The sequence below is a fragment of the Canis aureus genome, chromosome 7, assembly GCF_053574225.1.
Source record: "Canis aureus isolate CA01 chromosome 7, VMU_Caureus_v.1.0, whole genome shotgun sequence".
NCBI classification, from domain to species: domain Eukaryota; kingdom Metazoa; phylum Chordata; class Mammalia; order Carnivora; family Canidae; genus Canis; species Canis aureus.
Window position 1 is genome coordinate 54,741,448 of NC_135617.1, and position 20,760 is coordinate 54,762,207.

Genomic DNA, 20,760 nt, shown 5'->3' on the forward strand with positions numbered 1-20,760 from the left:
GTCTAAATAGTCATCTCTATACTCACGATCATATATTTTTTTTTCTTAGGTTCTAAGATTTTTTTTTTATAGTTCTGTGCTTTACCTATAGGTCTGTGATACATTTTGAATTATTTTTGTGAAAAGTGTCTAGACTCATTTTTGTTTATTTTGTACAGTGTTGGATTTGAAATTTTGTTGAGGATATTTGCATCTATGTTCATGGGAGATATTGGCGTGTAGTTTTCCTTTCTTGTAATATCTTTGGTTTTGGTATTGAGGGAATATTTTTAAACTGATAGTGTTTTGCTATATTAAAACCTACATGAGGGCAGCCCTGGTGGCTCAGGGGTTTGGCGCCGCCTTCAGCCCAGGGCCTGATCCTGGAGACCAGGGATCGAGTCCCATGTCAGGCTCCCCGCATGGAGCCTGCTTGTCTCTCTGCCTGTGTCTCTTCCTGCCTCTCTTTCTCTCTATGTCTCTCATGAATAAATAAATATTTTTTTAAAAAACCTACATGAGGGGCACCTGGATGGCTCAGTCTGTTGGGCGTCTGCCTTTAGCTGGGGTCTTGATCCTGGGGGTTGTGTGATTAAACCCTGCATCGGGCTCCCTGCTCCATGGGGAGTCTCCTTCTTCCTCTCCCTCTGTTACTCCTCCTGTTTGCTCTTTCTCTCTCTCCCTGTCAAATAGATAAAATAAAATCTTAAAAAAAAAAACCTACATGAAACATCATATTTTATAGTAGATTGCTGACCACTTTCATCCAAGTCAGAAACTGATTAAGAATAAACATTACACTGGAGTACTTCACCAGTACTATAAGTTAAGAAGGACAAATAGTATAAGGGGTGAAAAGAAAGAAATAAGGCTGTCATTCACATACAACATGATTATGTATCTAGAAAATTCAGAGAAATCTACAGACTACTAGAATTACAGCAGCTTAGCAGAATCACTAAACAAAGCAAACTCACTAAACAAATCTATAAAAAGGTAAATTATATTTCTGTATACCAAAAACTAACTAAAAACAAAATTAAGAATATATATAACATTTAGAGAAGCATTACATGTCTAGGAATAACTCTAATGAAAAATGTACCTCACACATAATAAAACCTTATTTTAGAAATGGTATAGATAGAAATCTAAAACATATATGCAGAGAAATTTTAAAAATAGTTGAAGGGATATAATCTGTTCATGTAATGGGAAAATTGAATCGCAAATACTTTTACTTTCTCTAAATTCATCTTCAGACTCAAAGAAATTACCATTAAAACTCCAGAAAACTCCTGCCCACCCATAAGTTGACAATTCAATTCTAAAATGTGTAAGGAAATGTAAAGAGCCAAGAAAAGACAAAGTAGTCTTGAAAAAACAGAGACTACTCTATCAAACACTAAGGTCTAATATATAGGAATAGTAGTTAAATGTGGATTACATAGGTGCAAGTATTTACTATTAGAGCAAAATAGAAGTCAAGGAATAGACTTAGAGTCACTTGATTTTTAACATAGATAAGACTGCAGAGAAGTTGGGAAAATGATTTTTTCAATAAATGATATTTGAATATCATATGGGAAAAATTTATTTTGATCTCTAATTCACAATATAGATTCAGAATGTAGATCTAGGTGAATTACTTAAATAAAGCAAATGATAAAACAATAAATATATGGCATCTTCATGGCCTGGAGTAAAAAATATAAGTAACCCTCAAAATTTACTAACTAAAATTAATAAATTGCCCTCCTTTCAGTTTAAGTAATTCTGTTCATTCAAATGGATTTAGGGAGAATGCAACCCATACAATGGGAAAATATTTTAAACATCCATTTGTCCAAAAGGAATCATCTGAAATATGTAGAAAAAATTCATAAATAGATTTTTGTAAGACTTAAAGTCTGATTTTCAGTGGATAAAGAGTTGCACAGACACTTCAAAAAGAGGATATTCATATTCATCATTTGATCATTAAATATATAAAAAATGTGCTCAGCCTCATTAGTGAAGTGCAAATTAACTCCACAACACAATATTATTACTCATGCACTCAAAAGGCTACATTAGAAACATCTGCACAAACAGTATGGAGGAATCCTACAAACATAATCTTGAGCAAAAATGAAGCCAAAAAAAAAATACATGAAAGAACCTAACTCTATTCAAAAGTAAAATTATCATATCATATCAACATCATTATCATCATCATCATCATCAAGCTCATGTATGTTGTTCGATGTCAAGATTTTTTTACTTTGAGTGATGAGGTAGTGATTGGGAGATATACTGAGGAAGACTCCAAGGTACTTGGTAATATATTTGCTTTTTGATCTGGGAACCAGTTACATACTGGATTAATTTGTGGGTATTTAATGAGCTGTACACTTAGACATGCAGTCTTCTTCAATAAAGAGTTTAGAGATAATAAAACTACTGTGCATTAATTATCTGTTTTCTTTCTAATAATTTTCTTCCTTCTTTGGATAAGCAATATTTCTGCTTTTTATTATCTCTCTTCTGAGTGAGTTTAGACAGTTGTGAGCACCCAAGGAAGAATGCCTGGTGGATAGGTAAAGCCCAACTACTTTTTCCTTCTCCTCTGCTTCAAGATATTATTTCCTGGTACTGGTTAATTCTCCTTTTGGTTATAGATCCCCTCTTGACATGGTTCCACTTCCCTTCAGGTAACACCCAACATAGTTCTAGATCCTACTAAATAACCATAGCTTTTAGATTCTGGAGGTACAACTTGTCTCTCTGTTCTTCAACTCTAGACACAGTACCAGTCACTTGCCGTACTAATCTTTGTGGAATGTAACTATTCTGTTTGGCTTCTCAACTTCTCTATTATCAGTATAACAAATTATGTAATTTAAATACCCAGATAAATTGTTTAGAAAGTTTTGGTTTCCTGATTGGAAATAAATAAACTAAAAATAACTTGAAATAAAAATAAAATTTAAAAAGTAAATTAAACTGAATAAATGAAACAGAAATTTAAATTTTCTTGTTTTTAATACACGTACATACCTATGTTCATACACACACAAGGTATTTTTATTAGGTTTTTTTATTTCATGAAATAAAAAATTTTCCACTTACATGTGGAAAATTCTTCCATCAGATTAGCTATGCTTTCTCTAATGAAAATAAACTCATGCCATACACTTACCCAAGAGAAAAGCCTCAGAGAATGTGAGATAATGGGAGAAAAATTATTAGAAATATTCTATCCCAATATCCTCTTTCTACAAGTGAGGAATCTTAGGAACAGAAGGGTTAAAGAATCCAGATCCAACAATAAGTCAAGGATATTCAATTTTATAACCTAACGCACTCTCCTTTTTTTTTTTTTTTTTTTAAAGATTTTATTTATTATTTATTCATGATAGAGAGAGAGAGAGAGAGAGAGAGACGGGCAGAAGGAGAAGCAGGCTCCATGCAGGGAGCCCAACGTGGGACTCGATCCCGGGACTCCGGGATTGCGCCCTGGGCTGAAGGCAGGCGCCAAACCGCTGAGCCACCCAGGGATCCCCTAACGCACTCTCCTTAACCACCTACTATTTCATGGAATATAATTGCTGAAAGGGAACATCAAGTCCTAAGAACCATAGTTATCAGAGACAAAGCTGTACGTAGTGACCCATTTTTCAGATGTGTAATCCATCTTCAGTTTGTTACAAGTTGTTTAGTCTTTCAAGTCAAATAAATGAATCTTAAAAGATCTTTGCATTACAATGATCATAATGACCATAACTTCAGGGAAGCAAACAACTCATTAATAGAGAATTTTTAATATGGAATATTTCTTCTTCTATTAATAATCATCCAAATCTGAGTTCATGCAGTTTTGTTTCATTGTGGATTGTCATTGGAGGGATCAAGAATAAACGATAAACTTGCTCTAGTAATTCCATGATGCCTCTAGGAATGCTTCTTCTATTTAAAATTTCAAGTTCTGGGATCCCTGGGTGGCGCAGCGGTTTGGCGCCTGCCTTTGGCCCAGGGCGTGATCCTGGGGACCCGGGATCGAATCCCACGTCGGGCTCCCGGTGCATGGAGCCTGCTTCTCCCTCTGCCTGTGTCTCTGCCTCTCTCTCTCTGTGTGACTATCATGAATAAATAAATAAAATCTTTTAAAACAAAATAAAATAAAAATAAAAAAAATAAAAAAAATAAAATTTCAAGTTCTCCCCAGATAATACAGTAACACTCCCAGATTCTCCCTATAAGCTTTTGTATTAATTTGGCCATTAGTTACTCAGATAACACCAAGACACTATGTTCAAACAGTTAAGCTTTCAATAGTAGGGAGTATTGTATATTGGTAAAGTGGATGACTAAGCCTCGCATTTCCAGATTTCAAATGATGGCTCTGCTACTTACTAGGTGAGTGACCCTAGGCAATTTGGTTACATTTTAAGATTTTAGCTTTCTCATCTGTGGAATGGATATAGTTACACTACATATTCTGTCTAAGAATTAAATCCCAGAAGATACAGCATTTCTTAAGTCTATAATAATTAATAATCACTAAATATCAATCAGTGTTAATCAATTGAAATTAATTATTAAACATTGAGTTAATAAAATAGAATAATAAAATTAAATAATAAATAGTAAAAATAAAATTAAATGTAAAATAATAAAATTATATTAATAGTTATCATTAACTAATAAATATTAAATAATAATATTTTGGGAGTGATGATACTGGTAGTACTAGTATAAGCTGGTCTGGACTTGAAATCATGAATGCTTATGACACCTTTAGTGTAGTTAAATGGAAAAATAATGCTTAACTACTTGAGTTAAATTAATAAAATGAAAACATCAAACAACAGGACATTCATAATTACTGGAACTGAAAGTTCTAATTGTATGAGTCAAGTTGAGATCAATATGGAAAAAGACATTTGGTAATGTCTATAATTCTCCCCTCCAATGCAGGATTATCACCTTTTACAATTCTAAGTAATGAAATAATAAGACAAAAGAGAAATGATCTGGTGTTATATTGCAGTCAAAAGTGAGCATGAGTATGAGCACACACACACACAGCCCTGCACAGGATGGAAGACTACTAGCTTGGCGTGGGTAGATGGTCAGTGGCTACATGATCCCTTTATGTTTGTCACGTTTTCTTATTTATTTGACAAAAAAATGAGTTTACTTCAGTGCAAAATGCTGTTGCTTTGCTAGAGCAGAGAGTAAAACATCAGTCTCTAACTTGGGACTTGGGACAAACTTGGGAAGCTCATATTTCAGTGTAGGCAGCAAATATGAAAATTATAAATATTATCTAGAGCACTATCTTATATGGTAAATAACAACAAAGACCAACCCGGTAGTTTGAGAATTTTACCTGTTTTTGCCATATTTATTTTGAAAAACTGTAGAACTTAAGGAAAAGCTGTAGACTGGTTTACTAATGAATACCTGTATACCTGTCATCTAGATTCATCTAACCAATTGTTAACATGTTGATATTTTGGTACAGGGTGTGTGTGTGTGTGTGTGTGTGTGTGTGTGTGTGGTGTTCTTGTCTACTTTCTTAAAATTATTTGAAGATAAATTTTAGCTATCATTACAATTTATGAAATACTTTGGCATGTATCCCTTACATATTATAGTATCTTCCTTTATAACCATAGTTATATAGTTGTTACTATACACAAGAGAGTGACATTAATAAACAACACGTTATCTAAATAGTCTATATTCAAAGTACACTAATTTTTTATAATGTCTTTTACATCTATGAGGCTAATATACTTTGAAAAATGGGAAAAATATAAAGAGAAATATGTTAGTTGACCTTTTACTTTGTTGTCTGTAAACATTTCTCCAAACTCTGATGACAATTTTCTGAACTTCAAAAACGTGAATCTAAGATCAGAAGTGAGTACTAGAACTTTGGAACTGTGGAGAGACAATCCATAGCTGGTAGCCCCAAGGCAAAGGAAGTGATAGGGAACTTTGATGAGGTCCTGTTGTTCTCCTTATCCCTGAACTCAATTAAATCCATGTGGGAGGACAGAATGATTTCCTACGGCTCTGCTTGATTTAGCTAGAGATAATAGATAATAAATTAGCTTTCTCTTCTGTCAAAAACCAGCTTGGTCCTGTAGGGGAAAATAAAAGTTATCTCTGAAGGTTTATCTCTATTTTATATCTACACTTTTTTTTCAGGTGATCTTACTTGTATAAGCTTGCTGTATTTATCTTACTATTTTCTTCTAGAAAGTCTGTAAAACATTTTTATTGAGATAAGAAGTAACAAAGACTTAATAAAGAAAGTGCAAAAATAATCTGTACGATACATAAACAGACCTCATTTATTGGCCTAAAGATTTTTTTTCTCCATTTAACCACCAAATAGAATGTACTTTTTTTTTTTTTTGTACCATTTTTATTATCCAAGACAGTTGAGTTTTTTTGATGGGCCCAAAGGATTGGATGCCATACTACTAATGGAATAGATCATTTGTTTTCTTCTTTAAGTATTGAAAATAATTGAATTTATGTGAAAAGAAAAAAAAAACAATAGAATGAGGATAAAAAATATGAGAAAACATTCCTTCAGCCTACTTATATTTGACATGATAAGATATTTTCTGAATCTATTATAGTTCTAACTTAAATAACTTTATGATGCTTAAATTTGAATACGATTTTTTTTTTTTACATTGCTTTTTCTTAAAATGTAGATGCCATGGGATTTGATATAGAATAGCATTTCAGGGATCCCTGGGTGGCGCAGCGGTTTGGCGCCTGCCTTTGGCCGAGAGCGCGATCCTAGAGACCCGGGATCGAATCCCACGTCGGGCTCCCGGTGCATGGAGCCTGCTTCTCCCTCTGCCTGTGTCTCTGCCTCTCTCTCTCTCTCTCTCTCTACTCTGTGTGTGACTATCATAAATAAATAAAAATTAAAAAAAAGAATAGCATTTCAGTTAAGAGGTCTAGTTCTGATGTAGACAAGCAGAGATTGATATCTGAATGCTGACACTCTTCCCTAAAAATCTTTATAAGTCGCTTAATCTTTAAGATTTTTATTTTTGTAATTTCTAAACAAATTCTCATGAGCTATGAAGATTCACTGAAATAACAATGATAGACTGATAGACTATTTTTTTGGCTGATGGACTTATAACACTCCTTATAAGTGTAGATAATTTGCATCTAAATATCATTGGTTTGAGCCCTAACAGTGTAGATCTACTACATATATGTATGCAAACACATAAATATTTAACTTAATTTTAAGCACATATATAAGAAAAGTATAGTTAAGAGATTTCTCTTTTTTTGCATACGAAACCCTGAGATTAAAATGAGAAAAAAAAATTACGTTACTTTTCCAAGGTCATTCATTTCTTAAGTGGCACCATCCAAATGTGAAACAATATATGATAGATTCTTAATTCTCTCTCACACTCTCTCTCTCTCTCCCCCCCCTTTTTTTTTTTTTACCTTTTGGAAGAATAACATATCAAAATTTGTGGTGTAAGAAATTGTATACCCATAGAGATGCCTGGGTGACTCAGTGGTTGAGCATCTGCCTTTGGCTCAGGTCTAATCCCAGGATCCTGGGATAAAGTTCTTGCATCAGGCAGGGAGCCTGTTTCTCCCTTTGCCTATGTCTCTGCCTCTCTGTCATGAATAAATAAATAAAATATTTTTAAAAAGAAATTTTATACCCATAAATTATTCCGTTTTGAAAAAGATTTCAAAATAATGAGCTAAATATCCAACTTATGAAATCAGAAAGGATCATAGAATAAATCAAGTAAAAAATGAAAGAAATAATGAATATATGAAGAGAAATCAGTTAATTAAATAGAGATACAGTAGAGGATCAACAAAAGCAAGTAGTAATTTTTTCATTAACTACATTGTTAAACTGTATAAACTATAAACTCCTGGTAATCCTAATCAAAAGAAAATGTCTACCTAAATATTGTCCAATATTCCTTGACTTTGTGTGATTTTCCCATTACACTTAGCAAGGAGGGGTACATTTAATGAGAGACATTTAGCTAAGGTTAATCTTTAATCTCACTTCTGGATCCTGTATAGGGTATTACAAGAGAAATTAATGAGAAATAATAACTAATGAGGATTGGTTTCTGATTTTCAAGAATAATTTTTATTCTGAGGCACCTGGATGGCTCCATTGGGAAAGCTTGCAACTCTTGATCTCCATGTTGTGAGTTTGAACCCGATGTTGGTTGTAGAGATTACTTAAAGATAAAATCTTAAAAGGAGAATTTTTGTTTTACACATAAAATTTAGGATAGGGGTATATCAAACTCATTTATTGAAAGGAATGGTACTAGGAAATACAAGAGAATGACTTGTGAAAACTTACAAAAAGAAAAGGTAAGGCAAATGTGCATATGCTGCATAGGCAAGATACTGCAGTGGCTAAGGGGAAGCCAGTTAAGAATGAGATCTTGTCTTCACTATCTCCCTGTGTGTACCTGTTGAAGAGATTGCCATGTCAGATTCTGTAGCCTCATCTTGTGCAAGTTGGTTACGTGGCCATCCAATTCCATAATGGATTTCACCTGTTCTTTCACCTAATAAATCTCAAGGAAATCACATAAGTATAATCACTTTTTTCAGTGGCTTGTTTTTACAGTTCCATTAGCAACTAATTCACATATTTTTCCAAGCGTCATACACACTTGCATTCAACTTATTCCTTCTTCATTTCTGGTTTCTTGAAATCCTGAAGGAATATTCAGCCATCTCATTGTTCTGGATGTTTATCCATTTCTTAGTTTGGTCTCTTTCTTCATAATATTGGTAAAGCCATATTATTATAGTCAAGGTAGTAGGACATGGTTGGTAGGTGTGGAACTCCAAGTTGATCCAACAGTTGATGGTGGCCTTCATGTTCTATGGTTAGTTCTATTGTTAATTCATTTTTTCATGTCAGATATTGAAAATGGTTCACATGAGGACTAGATCAGAAATATCTCTGAGGGGATCCCTGGGTGGCTCAGCAGTTTAGCACCTGCCTTCGGCCCAGTGCGTGATCCTGGAGTCCCGGGATTGAGTCTCACATCAGGCTCCTGCATAGAGTCTGCTTCTTCCTCTGCCTGTGTCTCTGCCTCTCTCTGTGTGTCTCTCATGAAGGAATAAATAAAATCTTAGAAAAATATATCTTTGAGAATACACAGCAAAAATCAGAGCATAGTACTGGGCTTTATGAATTAGACTTTTGTGCCATGCTATTCATAGTTCTGCTTAGAAGGTATACTTAAGGGGGTTAGGATGACTTTTGAAGTATTAGCAAATCCCCATTCTTAGTAGCATATACATTTAAAATCAATATATGTAAAAGGAACTATGATAAATTACTCATCTGGATCTCACTGTGTACATCTATGTAATAAAAAAATTCTCTATGGTAAATTCTAACTCTCGGTTCCTAGGTGTCATAATATTAAGTATTTTGAACATTTTGATATTAGAATGGGAAGTGTCTTTGAAACGTGTGTAAAAGATTGAGGAGATCACTGAGATATCATTTTTACCTTGATGTTTTAGTAAGTTAAATCCACTACTAATGGAATTATAATGCCCCTAGCATCTTCTGCAAAAAGGGTCATTTTAAGAGAAGTATAGACTGATGATATTTTACACAAAAATAAAATAGACTTTCTCTCACTCTAAGTTCTTTGTATATGACACTATTCAACAAAAAATGCAAATGGTCTCAAAAGTGATAAGCCTCAGTAGTCAGAACCACTTGCTAGGGAATGCCTAAAATTAAAATGTTGTTTCCTTATTTCATGAATCTCTCTCCCTCTCTCTCTCTTTCTCTCAATCTCTCTCTCTCTCTCCCCTGTGTGTTTTATTCTATGCAATAACTACATTCATTTCCATCATACAATCTGGAGAGTCATGATCTGGAAGGAAAAAAGAAAAACTGAAAATACAACAATGAAAGTGATGTATGGCTTATAGTTAACCAATACCTGATGGTTAGGTTGACACAACATTTTTTTTCTTTTTTTATTTTAAATGTTATATTTTTTCTTCTAGCTTGTTGGAGGTTTAAACCTGTTCAGAAGTGAAGTAGGAATTTCATTGAAATAGTTCTATGATATAACTCTGTCTAGACAGATGTCTTTACCTTTTTTCTGAGAAGAAATTTCCTATCAGGTATTTTCACTGTCTTTCTTCCTTTTCTGAGGTTTGTATGATTGTATATTAAAGAAATTCCATATCAAGGTAAAATGTAATATGTGCCATTACAGTGATTCAAATAAAATACTATGATGGGTAAGGAGAGGCAAAAGATACAAACTTGCGATTATAAAATAAATGTCATGGAGATGTAATGTACAACACAATGGCTATAGTTAATAATACTGTGTTGCCTATTTGCAAGTTGTTGAGAAAGTAGATCTTAAAAGTTGTCATCACAAGGAAAATAATTTATAATTTATAATTATAATGGTGATGGGTATCAACTATACATACTACAGTGATCATTTCATAATGTATGCAAATATCAAATAATTATGTTGTACACCTGAAACTAATGTCATGCTATATGTCATTATACTTCAACAACAACAACAACAGAAGAGAGTGAGAGATAGAAAAACATCTGTATCTACTATAGCTCTCCTAAAATGTCTAGGTGAGGAGTGTTCTAGGAAAGGAGATTATATATATTGAGATGGTTTATATTCTAAGGCTGTTATTGCACATACTTTCTAACCCTTAAAGTACCCCCCATGGAAATAAGAAGAAGGATGGTTGTTTTACCTCAGTCAAGGGTATTAACCTAACCTGACATCCAGAGGCTAATGTCACCTGGAGGTGACTCTGCATGCAAATTAAGAATGGCTGGATGAAGGTATATTCCCTGTGGATACCTTCTACCACACTGGTGCCTGCTATGGACTGAATGTCTGTGTCCCCCCAGAATTTATATGTTGAAACCTAATTCCCAATGTGATGGTGTTTGGGAGGTGGTTAGGTGAAGGAGAAACCCTCATGAATGGGATTAGTGCCCTTATAGAAGGGGCCCCACAGAACTCCCTCTGTGCCTTTGCCATGGGAAAACACAGCCAGAAGACAGCCATCGATGAAACTGGAAGCAGACCCTCACCATACACCAGATCTGCCAGCATCTTGATCTTATACTTTTCAGCTTCCAGGAATGCAAGAAATAAATTTCTGTAGCTTATAAACAATACATACAAACACACATAAAATAAAATAAATCAAAATAAAATAAAACATATAAATACTATTGCTCTCAAAAGAGGAAATAATCACTTTTTATTTATTTATTATTTATTTATTATTTATTTTCTTTTTCACTTTTTAAAAAGTATTCAGGGAAGATGTCACATACGCTGAATGAGACTTGGTTTGAAGCAAGTTCCATGAAGGCAGAAGCATCTGTTTTGTTTCTCCATCTTCCTAGGGGACAGAAGATTATGTGACATATAGTAAAAGCCCAATAAAGATTAAAGAAATGACTGGATGAATATCTGGATAGAACAAAAAAGCAAAACTGGGGACACAATATTTAGGAATTCCCAATCTATGGAGCAAGAAAAGGAAAGGTACAAAGTAAAGAACTTTCAAAGAAGTGAAGGAGGAACAAATATAAATCATTCAAAGGATGAGATTGTTTCCAGGAAGACTTGCTGATAAACAGTATCAAACATTAAGAATTGCCAGAAGGTGTGCATGGGTGTCTCAGTCCACTGAGTGGCACACTTCTGATTTTAGCTCAGGTCATGATCTCAGGGTTGTGAGGTCAACTCTGTGTGGGGCTCTGTGCTGGATGTGGAACCTGTTTAGAAGTCTCGCTCTCCTTTTCCCTCTGCCCTTCCCCCTCCAAAAAACGAAAAAGAAAAAGGAAAGAAAGAATTACCAGAAGATGGGCCCTTGTTTGATAAAGTGAGCATAACAGGTTTCTAATTTTGAGAAGATTCCAAACATGCTTAATCGTTTCATCCTCTGAGAACTAGATTACAGGATAAATAATAACACAAGTTTAAAAAGAGTGCTCAGGGTAAATGCTTTTCTATGCTTCTATTTCTCTAAGTCTTGTGTCTGCTTCACTTGAGTTTTAGTGAACAAAAACCCAGTACTAACAGTCTCAAGTCTCTGTGCCTAATGACCACTTGAGTTTTGGGTTTAAACAGTCATTAATAGGGGCTTTCATTAAAAATAGCACAAATAGATAGTGTTTCCATTCACATGTATTGAATCTTTTGCTAAATGTTTTACTTGAATTAACTCTATTAATCTTTTATAAAAGCTCTTTGAGGTTGTCCATTCATTGATTTAAAAAAAAATTATTTATTTAATCATGAAAGACAGAGAGAGAGAGAGAGAGAGAGAGGCAGAGGCACAGGCAGAAGGAGAAGCAGGCTCCATGCAGGGAGCCCGATGTGGGACTCGATCCCAGGTCTCCAGGATCAGGCCCTGGGCCGAAGGAGGCGCTAAACCACTGAGCCACCCAGGCTGCCCATCTTGGCAAATTTTAGTGCTCAATAACTATTCGTTAAATAAATGTTGCATAGTGATACATTAAAGTGGTCTTCTTCCTATCAGCTGAGGCTGAATTTTCAGGGATTTTTTTTTCTTTTCCAGAAAAAAAGCAAAACTATCTCAAGTTCCTCACATTTGACTTAAATCCAGTTTCTGTTTGAACTTTATTATTTGAAACATTTTTTGGTAAAGAATAATGAATCTTAGGCAGGTAAGTTAATCTCTTTTGATTTCACTTTTCTCATCTGTAACATGAGGGGGTGTGATTATCTTTAAGCAGCCTCACATTCTTTACTCATCTATGACAGATTCTACAACCCTGGGTTTCAGTTTTCTGATGATTAGTAGATTGGATGAATCAGGTTTCTTGGAGTAATATGTGGCCCTTTATAGCAGTTTTAGCAATCCAGGATTTTGTTAGAAGTACAATTGTTAGACTCCATTCTAGACCTACTAAATCAGAAATACTGGAGGTGGAGCCTTGCAATTTGTTTTTAACAAGCCCTCTAGGGGATTGTGATGTAGCTAAAGTTTAAGAACCATTGTCCTAGAAAATCTCTTGACTTGGTGGTAGGAGAGGATCAATTAGCTGTTCTCTGCTTACAGCATCGGCTTCTGGGTATTGTGCAAAACTTCCAGCTTTTCCTCCTATATGTGAAATGACAGATGTGGGCAATATGCAAATTGGATTAAATACACTTTCAGTTTCATCAGCAGAATTAAAAAACAGTAGACATTAGAATTGTGAAATCAGATAATTTATTATAGGAAATTCCTAAGTCTTTAAAATTTTAAGTCATACTTAAAAATCTATTGTATACAGTATTTCCCATATTCATTAGTGAATCCAGAATATTTTGATCAAGTTACATTTAAATAATTACACAGATATTAATCTAAATAAACAATTCCACCTCCCTGGTTCTCAACTGTAAACAAAAGTGATCTCAATGGAAACGTATAGCTATAAAATCCCAATGTTTCAGACATTCAGTAATTTATTTTTTTCAGTAATTTAATATTAAAAATATTAGAATATTTAACATCATGTAACATAAAATAGAAGAATATATTTCTATAACATTTCCACCCTGATGTTTTAGCAATACAAGCACATTTCCTCTACAAGTCTCTTAAAGTTTGTGTTTTCAGGAGAATCTATTTAAAGTAACAGAAGCAGATTTTACTTTTATGGGAAAAATTTAATAATAATTCTTGTGACTGTGTTCTTTGAGCATGACACAATTCAACCAAGCATACAAATGTTCTCACTATTGATAAGCCTCAGTAGTTAAAACCACTTCCCAGGAGAATATAAAAATAAAAGGATTCTCTCTTTTCTTATTTGGAAACACCTGACTTTAAAAAGATCTGGTGACATTTATTTTTTTTTCCTAAGAAATTCCACCATGAAGATTCATCTCTTTTTCTTTATTCTGCTCTTTTGGGTCACAATTTTACCAGGTAACATGAAATGTTTATGGACTTATTTGGGCTAATGAATTTGAGGAGACATAAGTTGTTTCTTGTTAAAAGTATAGTAATAACTTAGGGATTAAAACATTTTTATATGAACTGCAATGTGGTACTCTGGCTTGGACCCCAGAAGAGGAAAAAAAAAATGTTTTTAAAAGACAATAGTGGGAAAACTGGTGAAATGTGAATAAAATTTACAATTTAGTTGATAGTATTTTATCAATGTTCATTTTTTAGTTTTGATAATGTAAGCATGGTTATGTGAGATGTTACCATAATGAGAGTTTCGCCTCTATTACCTTTGCAACTCTTCTATAAATCTAAACTGACTTCAAAATAAAAAGTTTAAAACAATTAGATAAATACATTAGTCTTGTCAGCTTTATCCTGGAGCAATTTGTTAGAATTTTTTCTTATTGGAAGAAACATATTCTGTATGATAAACAACAGATAAGGGATAGATGGTTCAGTGCCAGAGAAAGATCTATTTAGCTTTTCCTTCCTTTCGTTCTATACCAGTATAATACTTCCAGTGAGCAGAAGCCTTTCTTACTCTTCTGCTCTAGGTGTACAGACAAATCATGTCCTTTGTTAGCTTTTATGTATACAGTCCTGGTCACTACCTTTCTGTCTTTGAGTGCTATAGATCACATGGATGTTGAGTATAACACCTTGTACGCAAGCTGTTTTTCATGAGTTTTATTTTTCTACCCTCAAAGGCTACCTTTTCACAACAATTATGTAACAAGATTCTCTCCTCCTGAGTTAATGTGTAAGTATGACTTGTAAGGAAATATAATAATACATTTTGGAAAAGAAGAGATCATTGAGTCTACTACCTTCTTTTTTAAAGAAATTAAGATGAAAGGATTAGCTCAAGTTTACCTAATTGGCACTAAAATTAGATTCAAACTTTACTACTTTCAGAAAATATTCTTTTTAGTTCCTGGCTGATTTCTTTAGCCCCAATAGACATCATAATAGAGGCCTAGGAGAGTAAATTAGCTTATTCTTTCATTATAAATATTATATAATCATATTGATGATCTAAAAATATATACACTATTAACTGATAAATATCATTTAAAAGTTGCAAGTGGGTAAAATTCTAAATAGAGACCAAGCATCACTAAAGTAACAAACAATTACAATCCATTGTTCATCTATCTAAGAGAATATAACTTCCTTTCTCTCTGTTCAAAAATTCCCTCCACTCAAAAATTCAAAAAGATCTCTGGATTTTTTTCCCAGCTCTTTCTAGAAAGGGCCAAAAAAAAAATTCTATGCAGATTCATACAGCTTTTAACATGTGATAAATCTTTTTCTTCTTTTAATTTCAACAATAGCTAGCATGAATAGATAATTATGTCAAGCTTTTTTTCTGTTTTAGTAACTTATTTTTTCTTTGTAAGAGCTATATCAGGTGTATCTACCAACAGTGAAAGCTATTCGTACATCAACAAACTGGAAAAATCATGTGTCCTGTAGACTTAGAGATTAAAAACCAGTTGGGGATACAGTAACATAGATTACAACATCAGTGTTATTAACTTTTTGTATGTTTTTTCTTTTATTTTCAAAGGAAAGCCATTGTCCTTGTTAATCACATATCAACCAAACTTTTAGAACCACCATTACTGACAAAAAAAAATCTCAAAGTAAAAAAATATATGTATGTCAAGTTACGTATTTTTTCTACAATTTTAGAAAAGTTGTGATAGGAAATATAGACATTGTAAAAAATAATAAAGCAATAAGGATGTTGTCTTTCAACTTACAGTTCATCATATGGTGGTTGATTTAAATTGCATAAAATGTTATATGTATGACTCTTCTTGAGTTCTTCAGTTGTTTTTTGCATCTCACCTGCAAAGTATAGAAGTCCTTACTCAAAATTGAGGTAGTAAACCTCATTCTTTTTTCCAACTTGGACGCTTACAGATGAAGAGATGTCCAGATAGAAGCCACTAAACTGTCTACACAGGAAAATTTCCACTGAAGTCATTTCACTTTCCTCTTCATTTTGAGAGGTTATAAATGCACCAAATGTCTAGAACTGGGATGTTGTTTCACTCTCATGTATTGTTTTAGTTTATCTGCCACACTGAAAAAAATTGTTATTGCCAATAATCACTTCTCTTCAAATCTGACATGTACTTTGAATGTGGGATAGTATAGCTTTTGTTTTTTAAGATTTTTTTATTTATTCATTTGAGAGAGAGAGAGCAAGTAAGCAAGATCATGAGCAGTGAGGAAGGTCAGAGGGAGAGGGAAAAACAGACTCCTTGCTGAAAAGGGAGCCCAATGCAGAACTTGATCCCAGGACTTCAGAATCATGACCTGAGCAGATGTCCAACTGACTGAGCCACCCAGGTGCCCCTAGGATAATATAATTTTGTGTTGAAAGAATAGTCATTATTCCCGACCCTTGCCCCCCCATTTTCCAAGAAGCTTAATGGTAGCCTAAAGAACAAAATAGCAGGTGAGTGAAAATAAAAAGAAATTATAGGTTGAAAAATATTCTAGGAAATATCTTGCCCATTTCTAACTTATATGTTAGGTAAAACCTTATGTATTGTTTAAAGAAATTCCCTAGCATATGAACACGTTGATAGATGAAATCTGAATGATACATATGAAGTGATTTTATGAAAGCAGTGTAAAGAGACTTACTTTCCTGAAAGTGATCAGAAGAGACTTCAGAGAGAAGACAGTATTTGAACAATATATCTGAAGATGGAGATAATATGTTTGGCTTATCACGGCATCACTAGAAAAGTAATTTTAATCACTTAAAGCAGTGTTTTCAATTAGAGGCAACTTTCCCCCCAAAGGGACATTGTTCAATGTCTGGAGACCTTTTAAATTGTCACAACTGGTACTATTGGCATCTAGTGAGTGGAGGCCAAGGATGTTGCTAAACATTCTTAAATCAACAGGATAGTATCCCACGGCAAAGAATTATTCAACTCAATAGTGTTTAGGGTGAGAAACCCTGTACTTAGGGATTGGTTTAGAGCTTAACAGGGAATATATATTATAGTTAAATGAGTGGGTGGGGGCTTACAAAGATGAATATTAGTGATTCAAAGACACAGGCCTGAGGAATACACATATGTAGGGCTCAAAGTGAGAAAAAGAAGATAATATTTTTAGAAAGGTGAAAAAGCCAAAGAATGAATAAGAGAAGGAGTGAGGCCAGTTTAGGGTGGAGTACTGAACAACACGGTGATAAGTGTGACAGCCCTCTTGTCTAAAGTGAGTATAATTCAGGTTTCTGTCACTGGCAATTCATACATGGGTTTGAAAACAGTAACTCCTCAGAAACTGTACAATAAATGATGACATTTAGAAGTTAACATTTACTCTGCACAAAGTAACTTTTTTTCTGCTGTTAATTGTGTCATATTTTTCATTGCTTCAATTATAGTAAGAAGAGAGATAATTTTAATAGAAGAGCTAGTTTTATATCAGCTATTTATACTAATAATATAGATAATGTAGCTCTGAGTCTAGGTATTCACTAAGAAGTATCACAAGTCATCATCAACTCTTGGAAACATAGACTACATGTCTAGGTAGAAAGGCCTGGTCTTTATAGGTACTGACTGGAACACCAAACCTAATTAATGGTTGAATTAGTGGCAAAATTTATTTGCTTTCATACTATGAACATAAAAAATATTTGTCTGCCTTTTGGTCAGTCATTGGCAATATTTAGAATTCTCCCTCACCAGTTCCCCTCAATCTCACTATAGGTGTAAGATGATTTCTTATCAAAAGTGATATGTCTAAAAAAATACTTGAAAACATAGGTTTTCTGAAAACACATGGGTCAACATATATGGTGAAATATAAAATTAAAGTATTTTTGGTTTAGAATGAATCTTACAATCTATTAGACCAACATCTTCCAATTCCCCAAGTATCTCCAGCTACTTTAATTTTAACCTTAAGTGAAAGTCAATCTACAAGCTACAAGATAAAACATGTAGTTCAGAGCACTGGCAATGTTAGAAATCATGTAATGCCCAATAATGGCTGGCCTCACCTTCTAATCATTCCCATTTTTTTAACCAATGCTGTCTTCAGACATGTGTCTAAGGTAGATCATTTCTTTGGTGAAGTAAATCCCAAAATACCCTGGAGAGTTGTACGAATACAGACAAATTGCTTAACATTGCTTCTTACTCAATATTTTGGCAAAGTAAAATCAAGCTCCAGTAGAAGTCTGTTGAAGAACCAAGAAAGTAAAACATTTTGTCTAAATAATGTTTGTGAGAACAGAAAAGGGGAGCTCAAATTCAATTGGATAATTGTGGAGAGAAGGTCAATTATGAGCTCTTTTTAAACTGTTGATTTGGGGAACTATACTTGAGTTACTACACAGTGACTTGTAAGGAAGCAAGCTGGCACATCTAACTTAGGTCCAAGACACTTTCTGATTTTCAGGATTTTCTCTTGCACCAAGGGATGGTACCTTCACCTAAACTTTCCTCACTAAGATTTTCCCAGTCATTAATTAAAAGGGAGATATTTTTTTTTGGCCTACACAATAATTTTATACTTCTTGTACTTTCTCCCTTTAAAATATAGGTGTGTTACAGCTAAATTGTTAATTTCAGTCATTCTTTCCTTCTTACAGCCACAAAGAAATATCCCCAATATGGTAGCTTGGATTTGAGGAGACAGTGCAGAAAGGGTAATGGCCGATGTAGACTTGAGTGCCATGAAAGTGAAATTAGAATTGCTTTCTGCATGCGACCTGCAACTCATTGCTGCTTGCAGAAGTAAAGCTGACAGAAGACAAGAAAGAGATACATGCTCCAAGAAGAAAGAACCAGTGTTACTAAGTCTTCTCAGAATATTCTTCAAGGCCTGTGTATCTCAATTAAATAAAATTTAATATTGAGCCATTCAGATGTGGTTCTATGTCACACATGTATCTGGTGCCTTTATATTGCATTTTCTCTTGATCTCTTGGTGCCAGAAGTAAGCAGAATTTATTTTATGCAAGTTCCTCAAGAACTCTTCAAAGTTCTATGTGCTATGTGTTGGTTGACATAAGTAATACCATAAGAAACCCTAGGTCAAAGAAATGGGAGAAATGTATTTCTGCAAGCCTCCAATAGAAATGTGCTTTAATTTTATCTTTAAACACTGTTCTATAGATTTCCATGAAACAATATAAATCCATAGGGCTTGTGAGACTAGATATTGAGAGTGCAGATCCTGCTCATGAGAGAAAGAGAAGAAAAGAATCAGTATAAGAACAGAAGAGCTAAGGTAATCACAATGAGGTCCAATTTCTGTCCTTATTATTTTCTAAGGATTTGTCTATTTGAGAAAGAGAGAGAACACGAGTGGAGAAGCAGAGGGAGGAGAGAGAGTCTCAAGCAGACTGCACTGAGCATGGAGCTGAATGAGGGGCTCTGTCTCATGACCCTGAATCATGATATGAGCTGGAACCAAGAGTCAGACTCTCTTTTTTTTTTTTTTCACCACCCAGGCACCCTTCTGATTATTTATTATTTAGTGGAGAAAAAAATGTGTATCAGAAAAAAAAAGAGTGAGTAAAAATGAAAGAGAAGAGTGACGTGAAGGTATTACATTTTTTGATGAAGAAAGACAGAAACTATGGCTAACAACTGAGTTGCCCTCCTCAGTCCAGAGATGATCCTGTCTGAGGAAACACCCAGTGACAGAAAGGAGTAACCTGCATTTTCAGCTCCACTCTGCCTGAGTTCCTCTTGCTACTTCCTCTGAAGGGCCACAGTATTTTCCCCTACAACATTCTTAGCAATGCATATGTATCATACAGTTGCTATTCAAAAATGCATATTCTACTTCTTTTATGAGTTTAGGAATACAGCTTAGTTATTGGTATTAATTTGGAATTATTTTTTTTATAAAAAACATCATCAGTAGCATAGCAAAGACATAAAACAGTAACTTCCCTTCCCCCAAAATAAAATTAAACATATTTTTTGATCATTTAACTAAGTAAAATGAAATTTATTTTGTGGATATATGTGACCCAGTCTTGGACTCAGAGGAGATGAGAAGTCAGAGTTTCCAGGCCTCACCCTCTGGATATATTTATTCTTCCTTCCTTCCTTCTTTCCATCATCCTTACTTCTTTTCTTTCTTTTTACTGTTTACTTTTCTTTCTTTTTATTTTAGGTATAGTTGACACACAGTATTATATTAGTTTCAGGTGTGAAACTAATTGTGATTTGACAATTCTATACATCACAAAGTGCTTACGGTAGTGTAGTTGCCATTTGCCATCTCTTGATGTTTTTATTACGGCAAACTTCTAAACGCAAATATGAGATATAGGGGTTCGTGTTCATACTAAGCATTATGTATTATGGTGACATGCACAGAGAAAGGAAGAATTTTTCTCTATTTAGATAAAGTTTTTTGATATATTTCCATCATAAGGGGCTATTTACTTTTTTTTGTTTTATTTCAATAAAAATATGAGTTCCCATTATGAAGCAATTACTTTCTAAGCACACATTGGAGACTCACATGCATTATCTTTCACATATTTTAATAATGTAAAATAGACTTTGAGTTATCAATGTGTTCCTTGCAGTAATATTTATATTGCAAGTATAATAAATAAAAAGTATTCAAAAATATTTTATAGTATTTATTTAAACAGAATTTTTCTACCTGAAAACTAATGACTTTTTGACCCAGACAATTCTTTGTTGTGGCAGCTATCCTATGCACGTATCTGCAGCAATAAGA

The 20,760-nt window shown here is 33.9% G+C and overlaps 2 protein-coding genes across 2 annotated transcripts in view; both read left to right on the forward strand.

Moving 5' to 3' along the window:
• The first annotated feature begins 13,856 nt into the window (after positions 1-13,856).
• On the forward strand, positions 13,857-18,935 carry LOC144317396 (beta-defensin 110-like). Its single transcript, XM_077903700.1, has 2 exons — positions 13,857-13,986; positions 18,644-18,935. The coding sequence occupies exons 1-2, from the start codon at positions 13,932-13,934 to the stop codon at positions 18,790-18,792; spliced, it is 204 nt and encodes a 67-aa protein (XP_077759826.1). The 5' UTR covers positions 13,857-13,931; the 3' UTR covers positions 18,793-18,935.
• Positions 13,900-20,760, forward strand: part of LOC144317397 (beta-defensin 110) — a 29,990-nt gene continuing 23,129 nt past the window's right edge. Inside the window, exons 1-2 of the mRNA XM_077903701.1 lie at positions 13,900-13,986; positions 14,718-14,770. Of these exons, the coding sequence (XP_077759827.1) occupies positions 14,767-14,770 (4 nt within the window). The 5' untranslated portion in view covers positions 13,900-13,986; positions 14,718-14,766. The remainder of the gene's footprint in view (positions 13,987-14,717; positions 14,771-20,760) is intronic.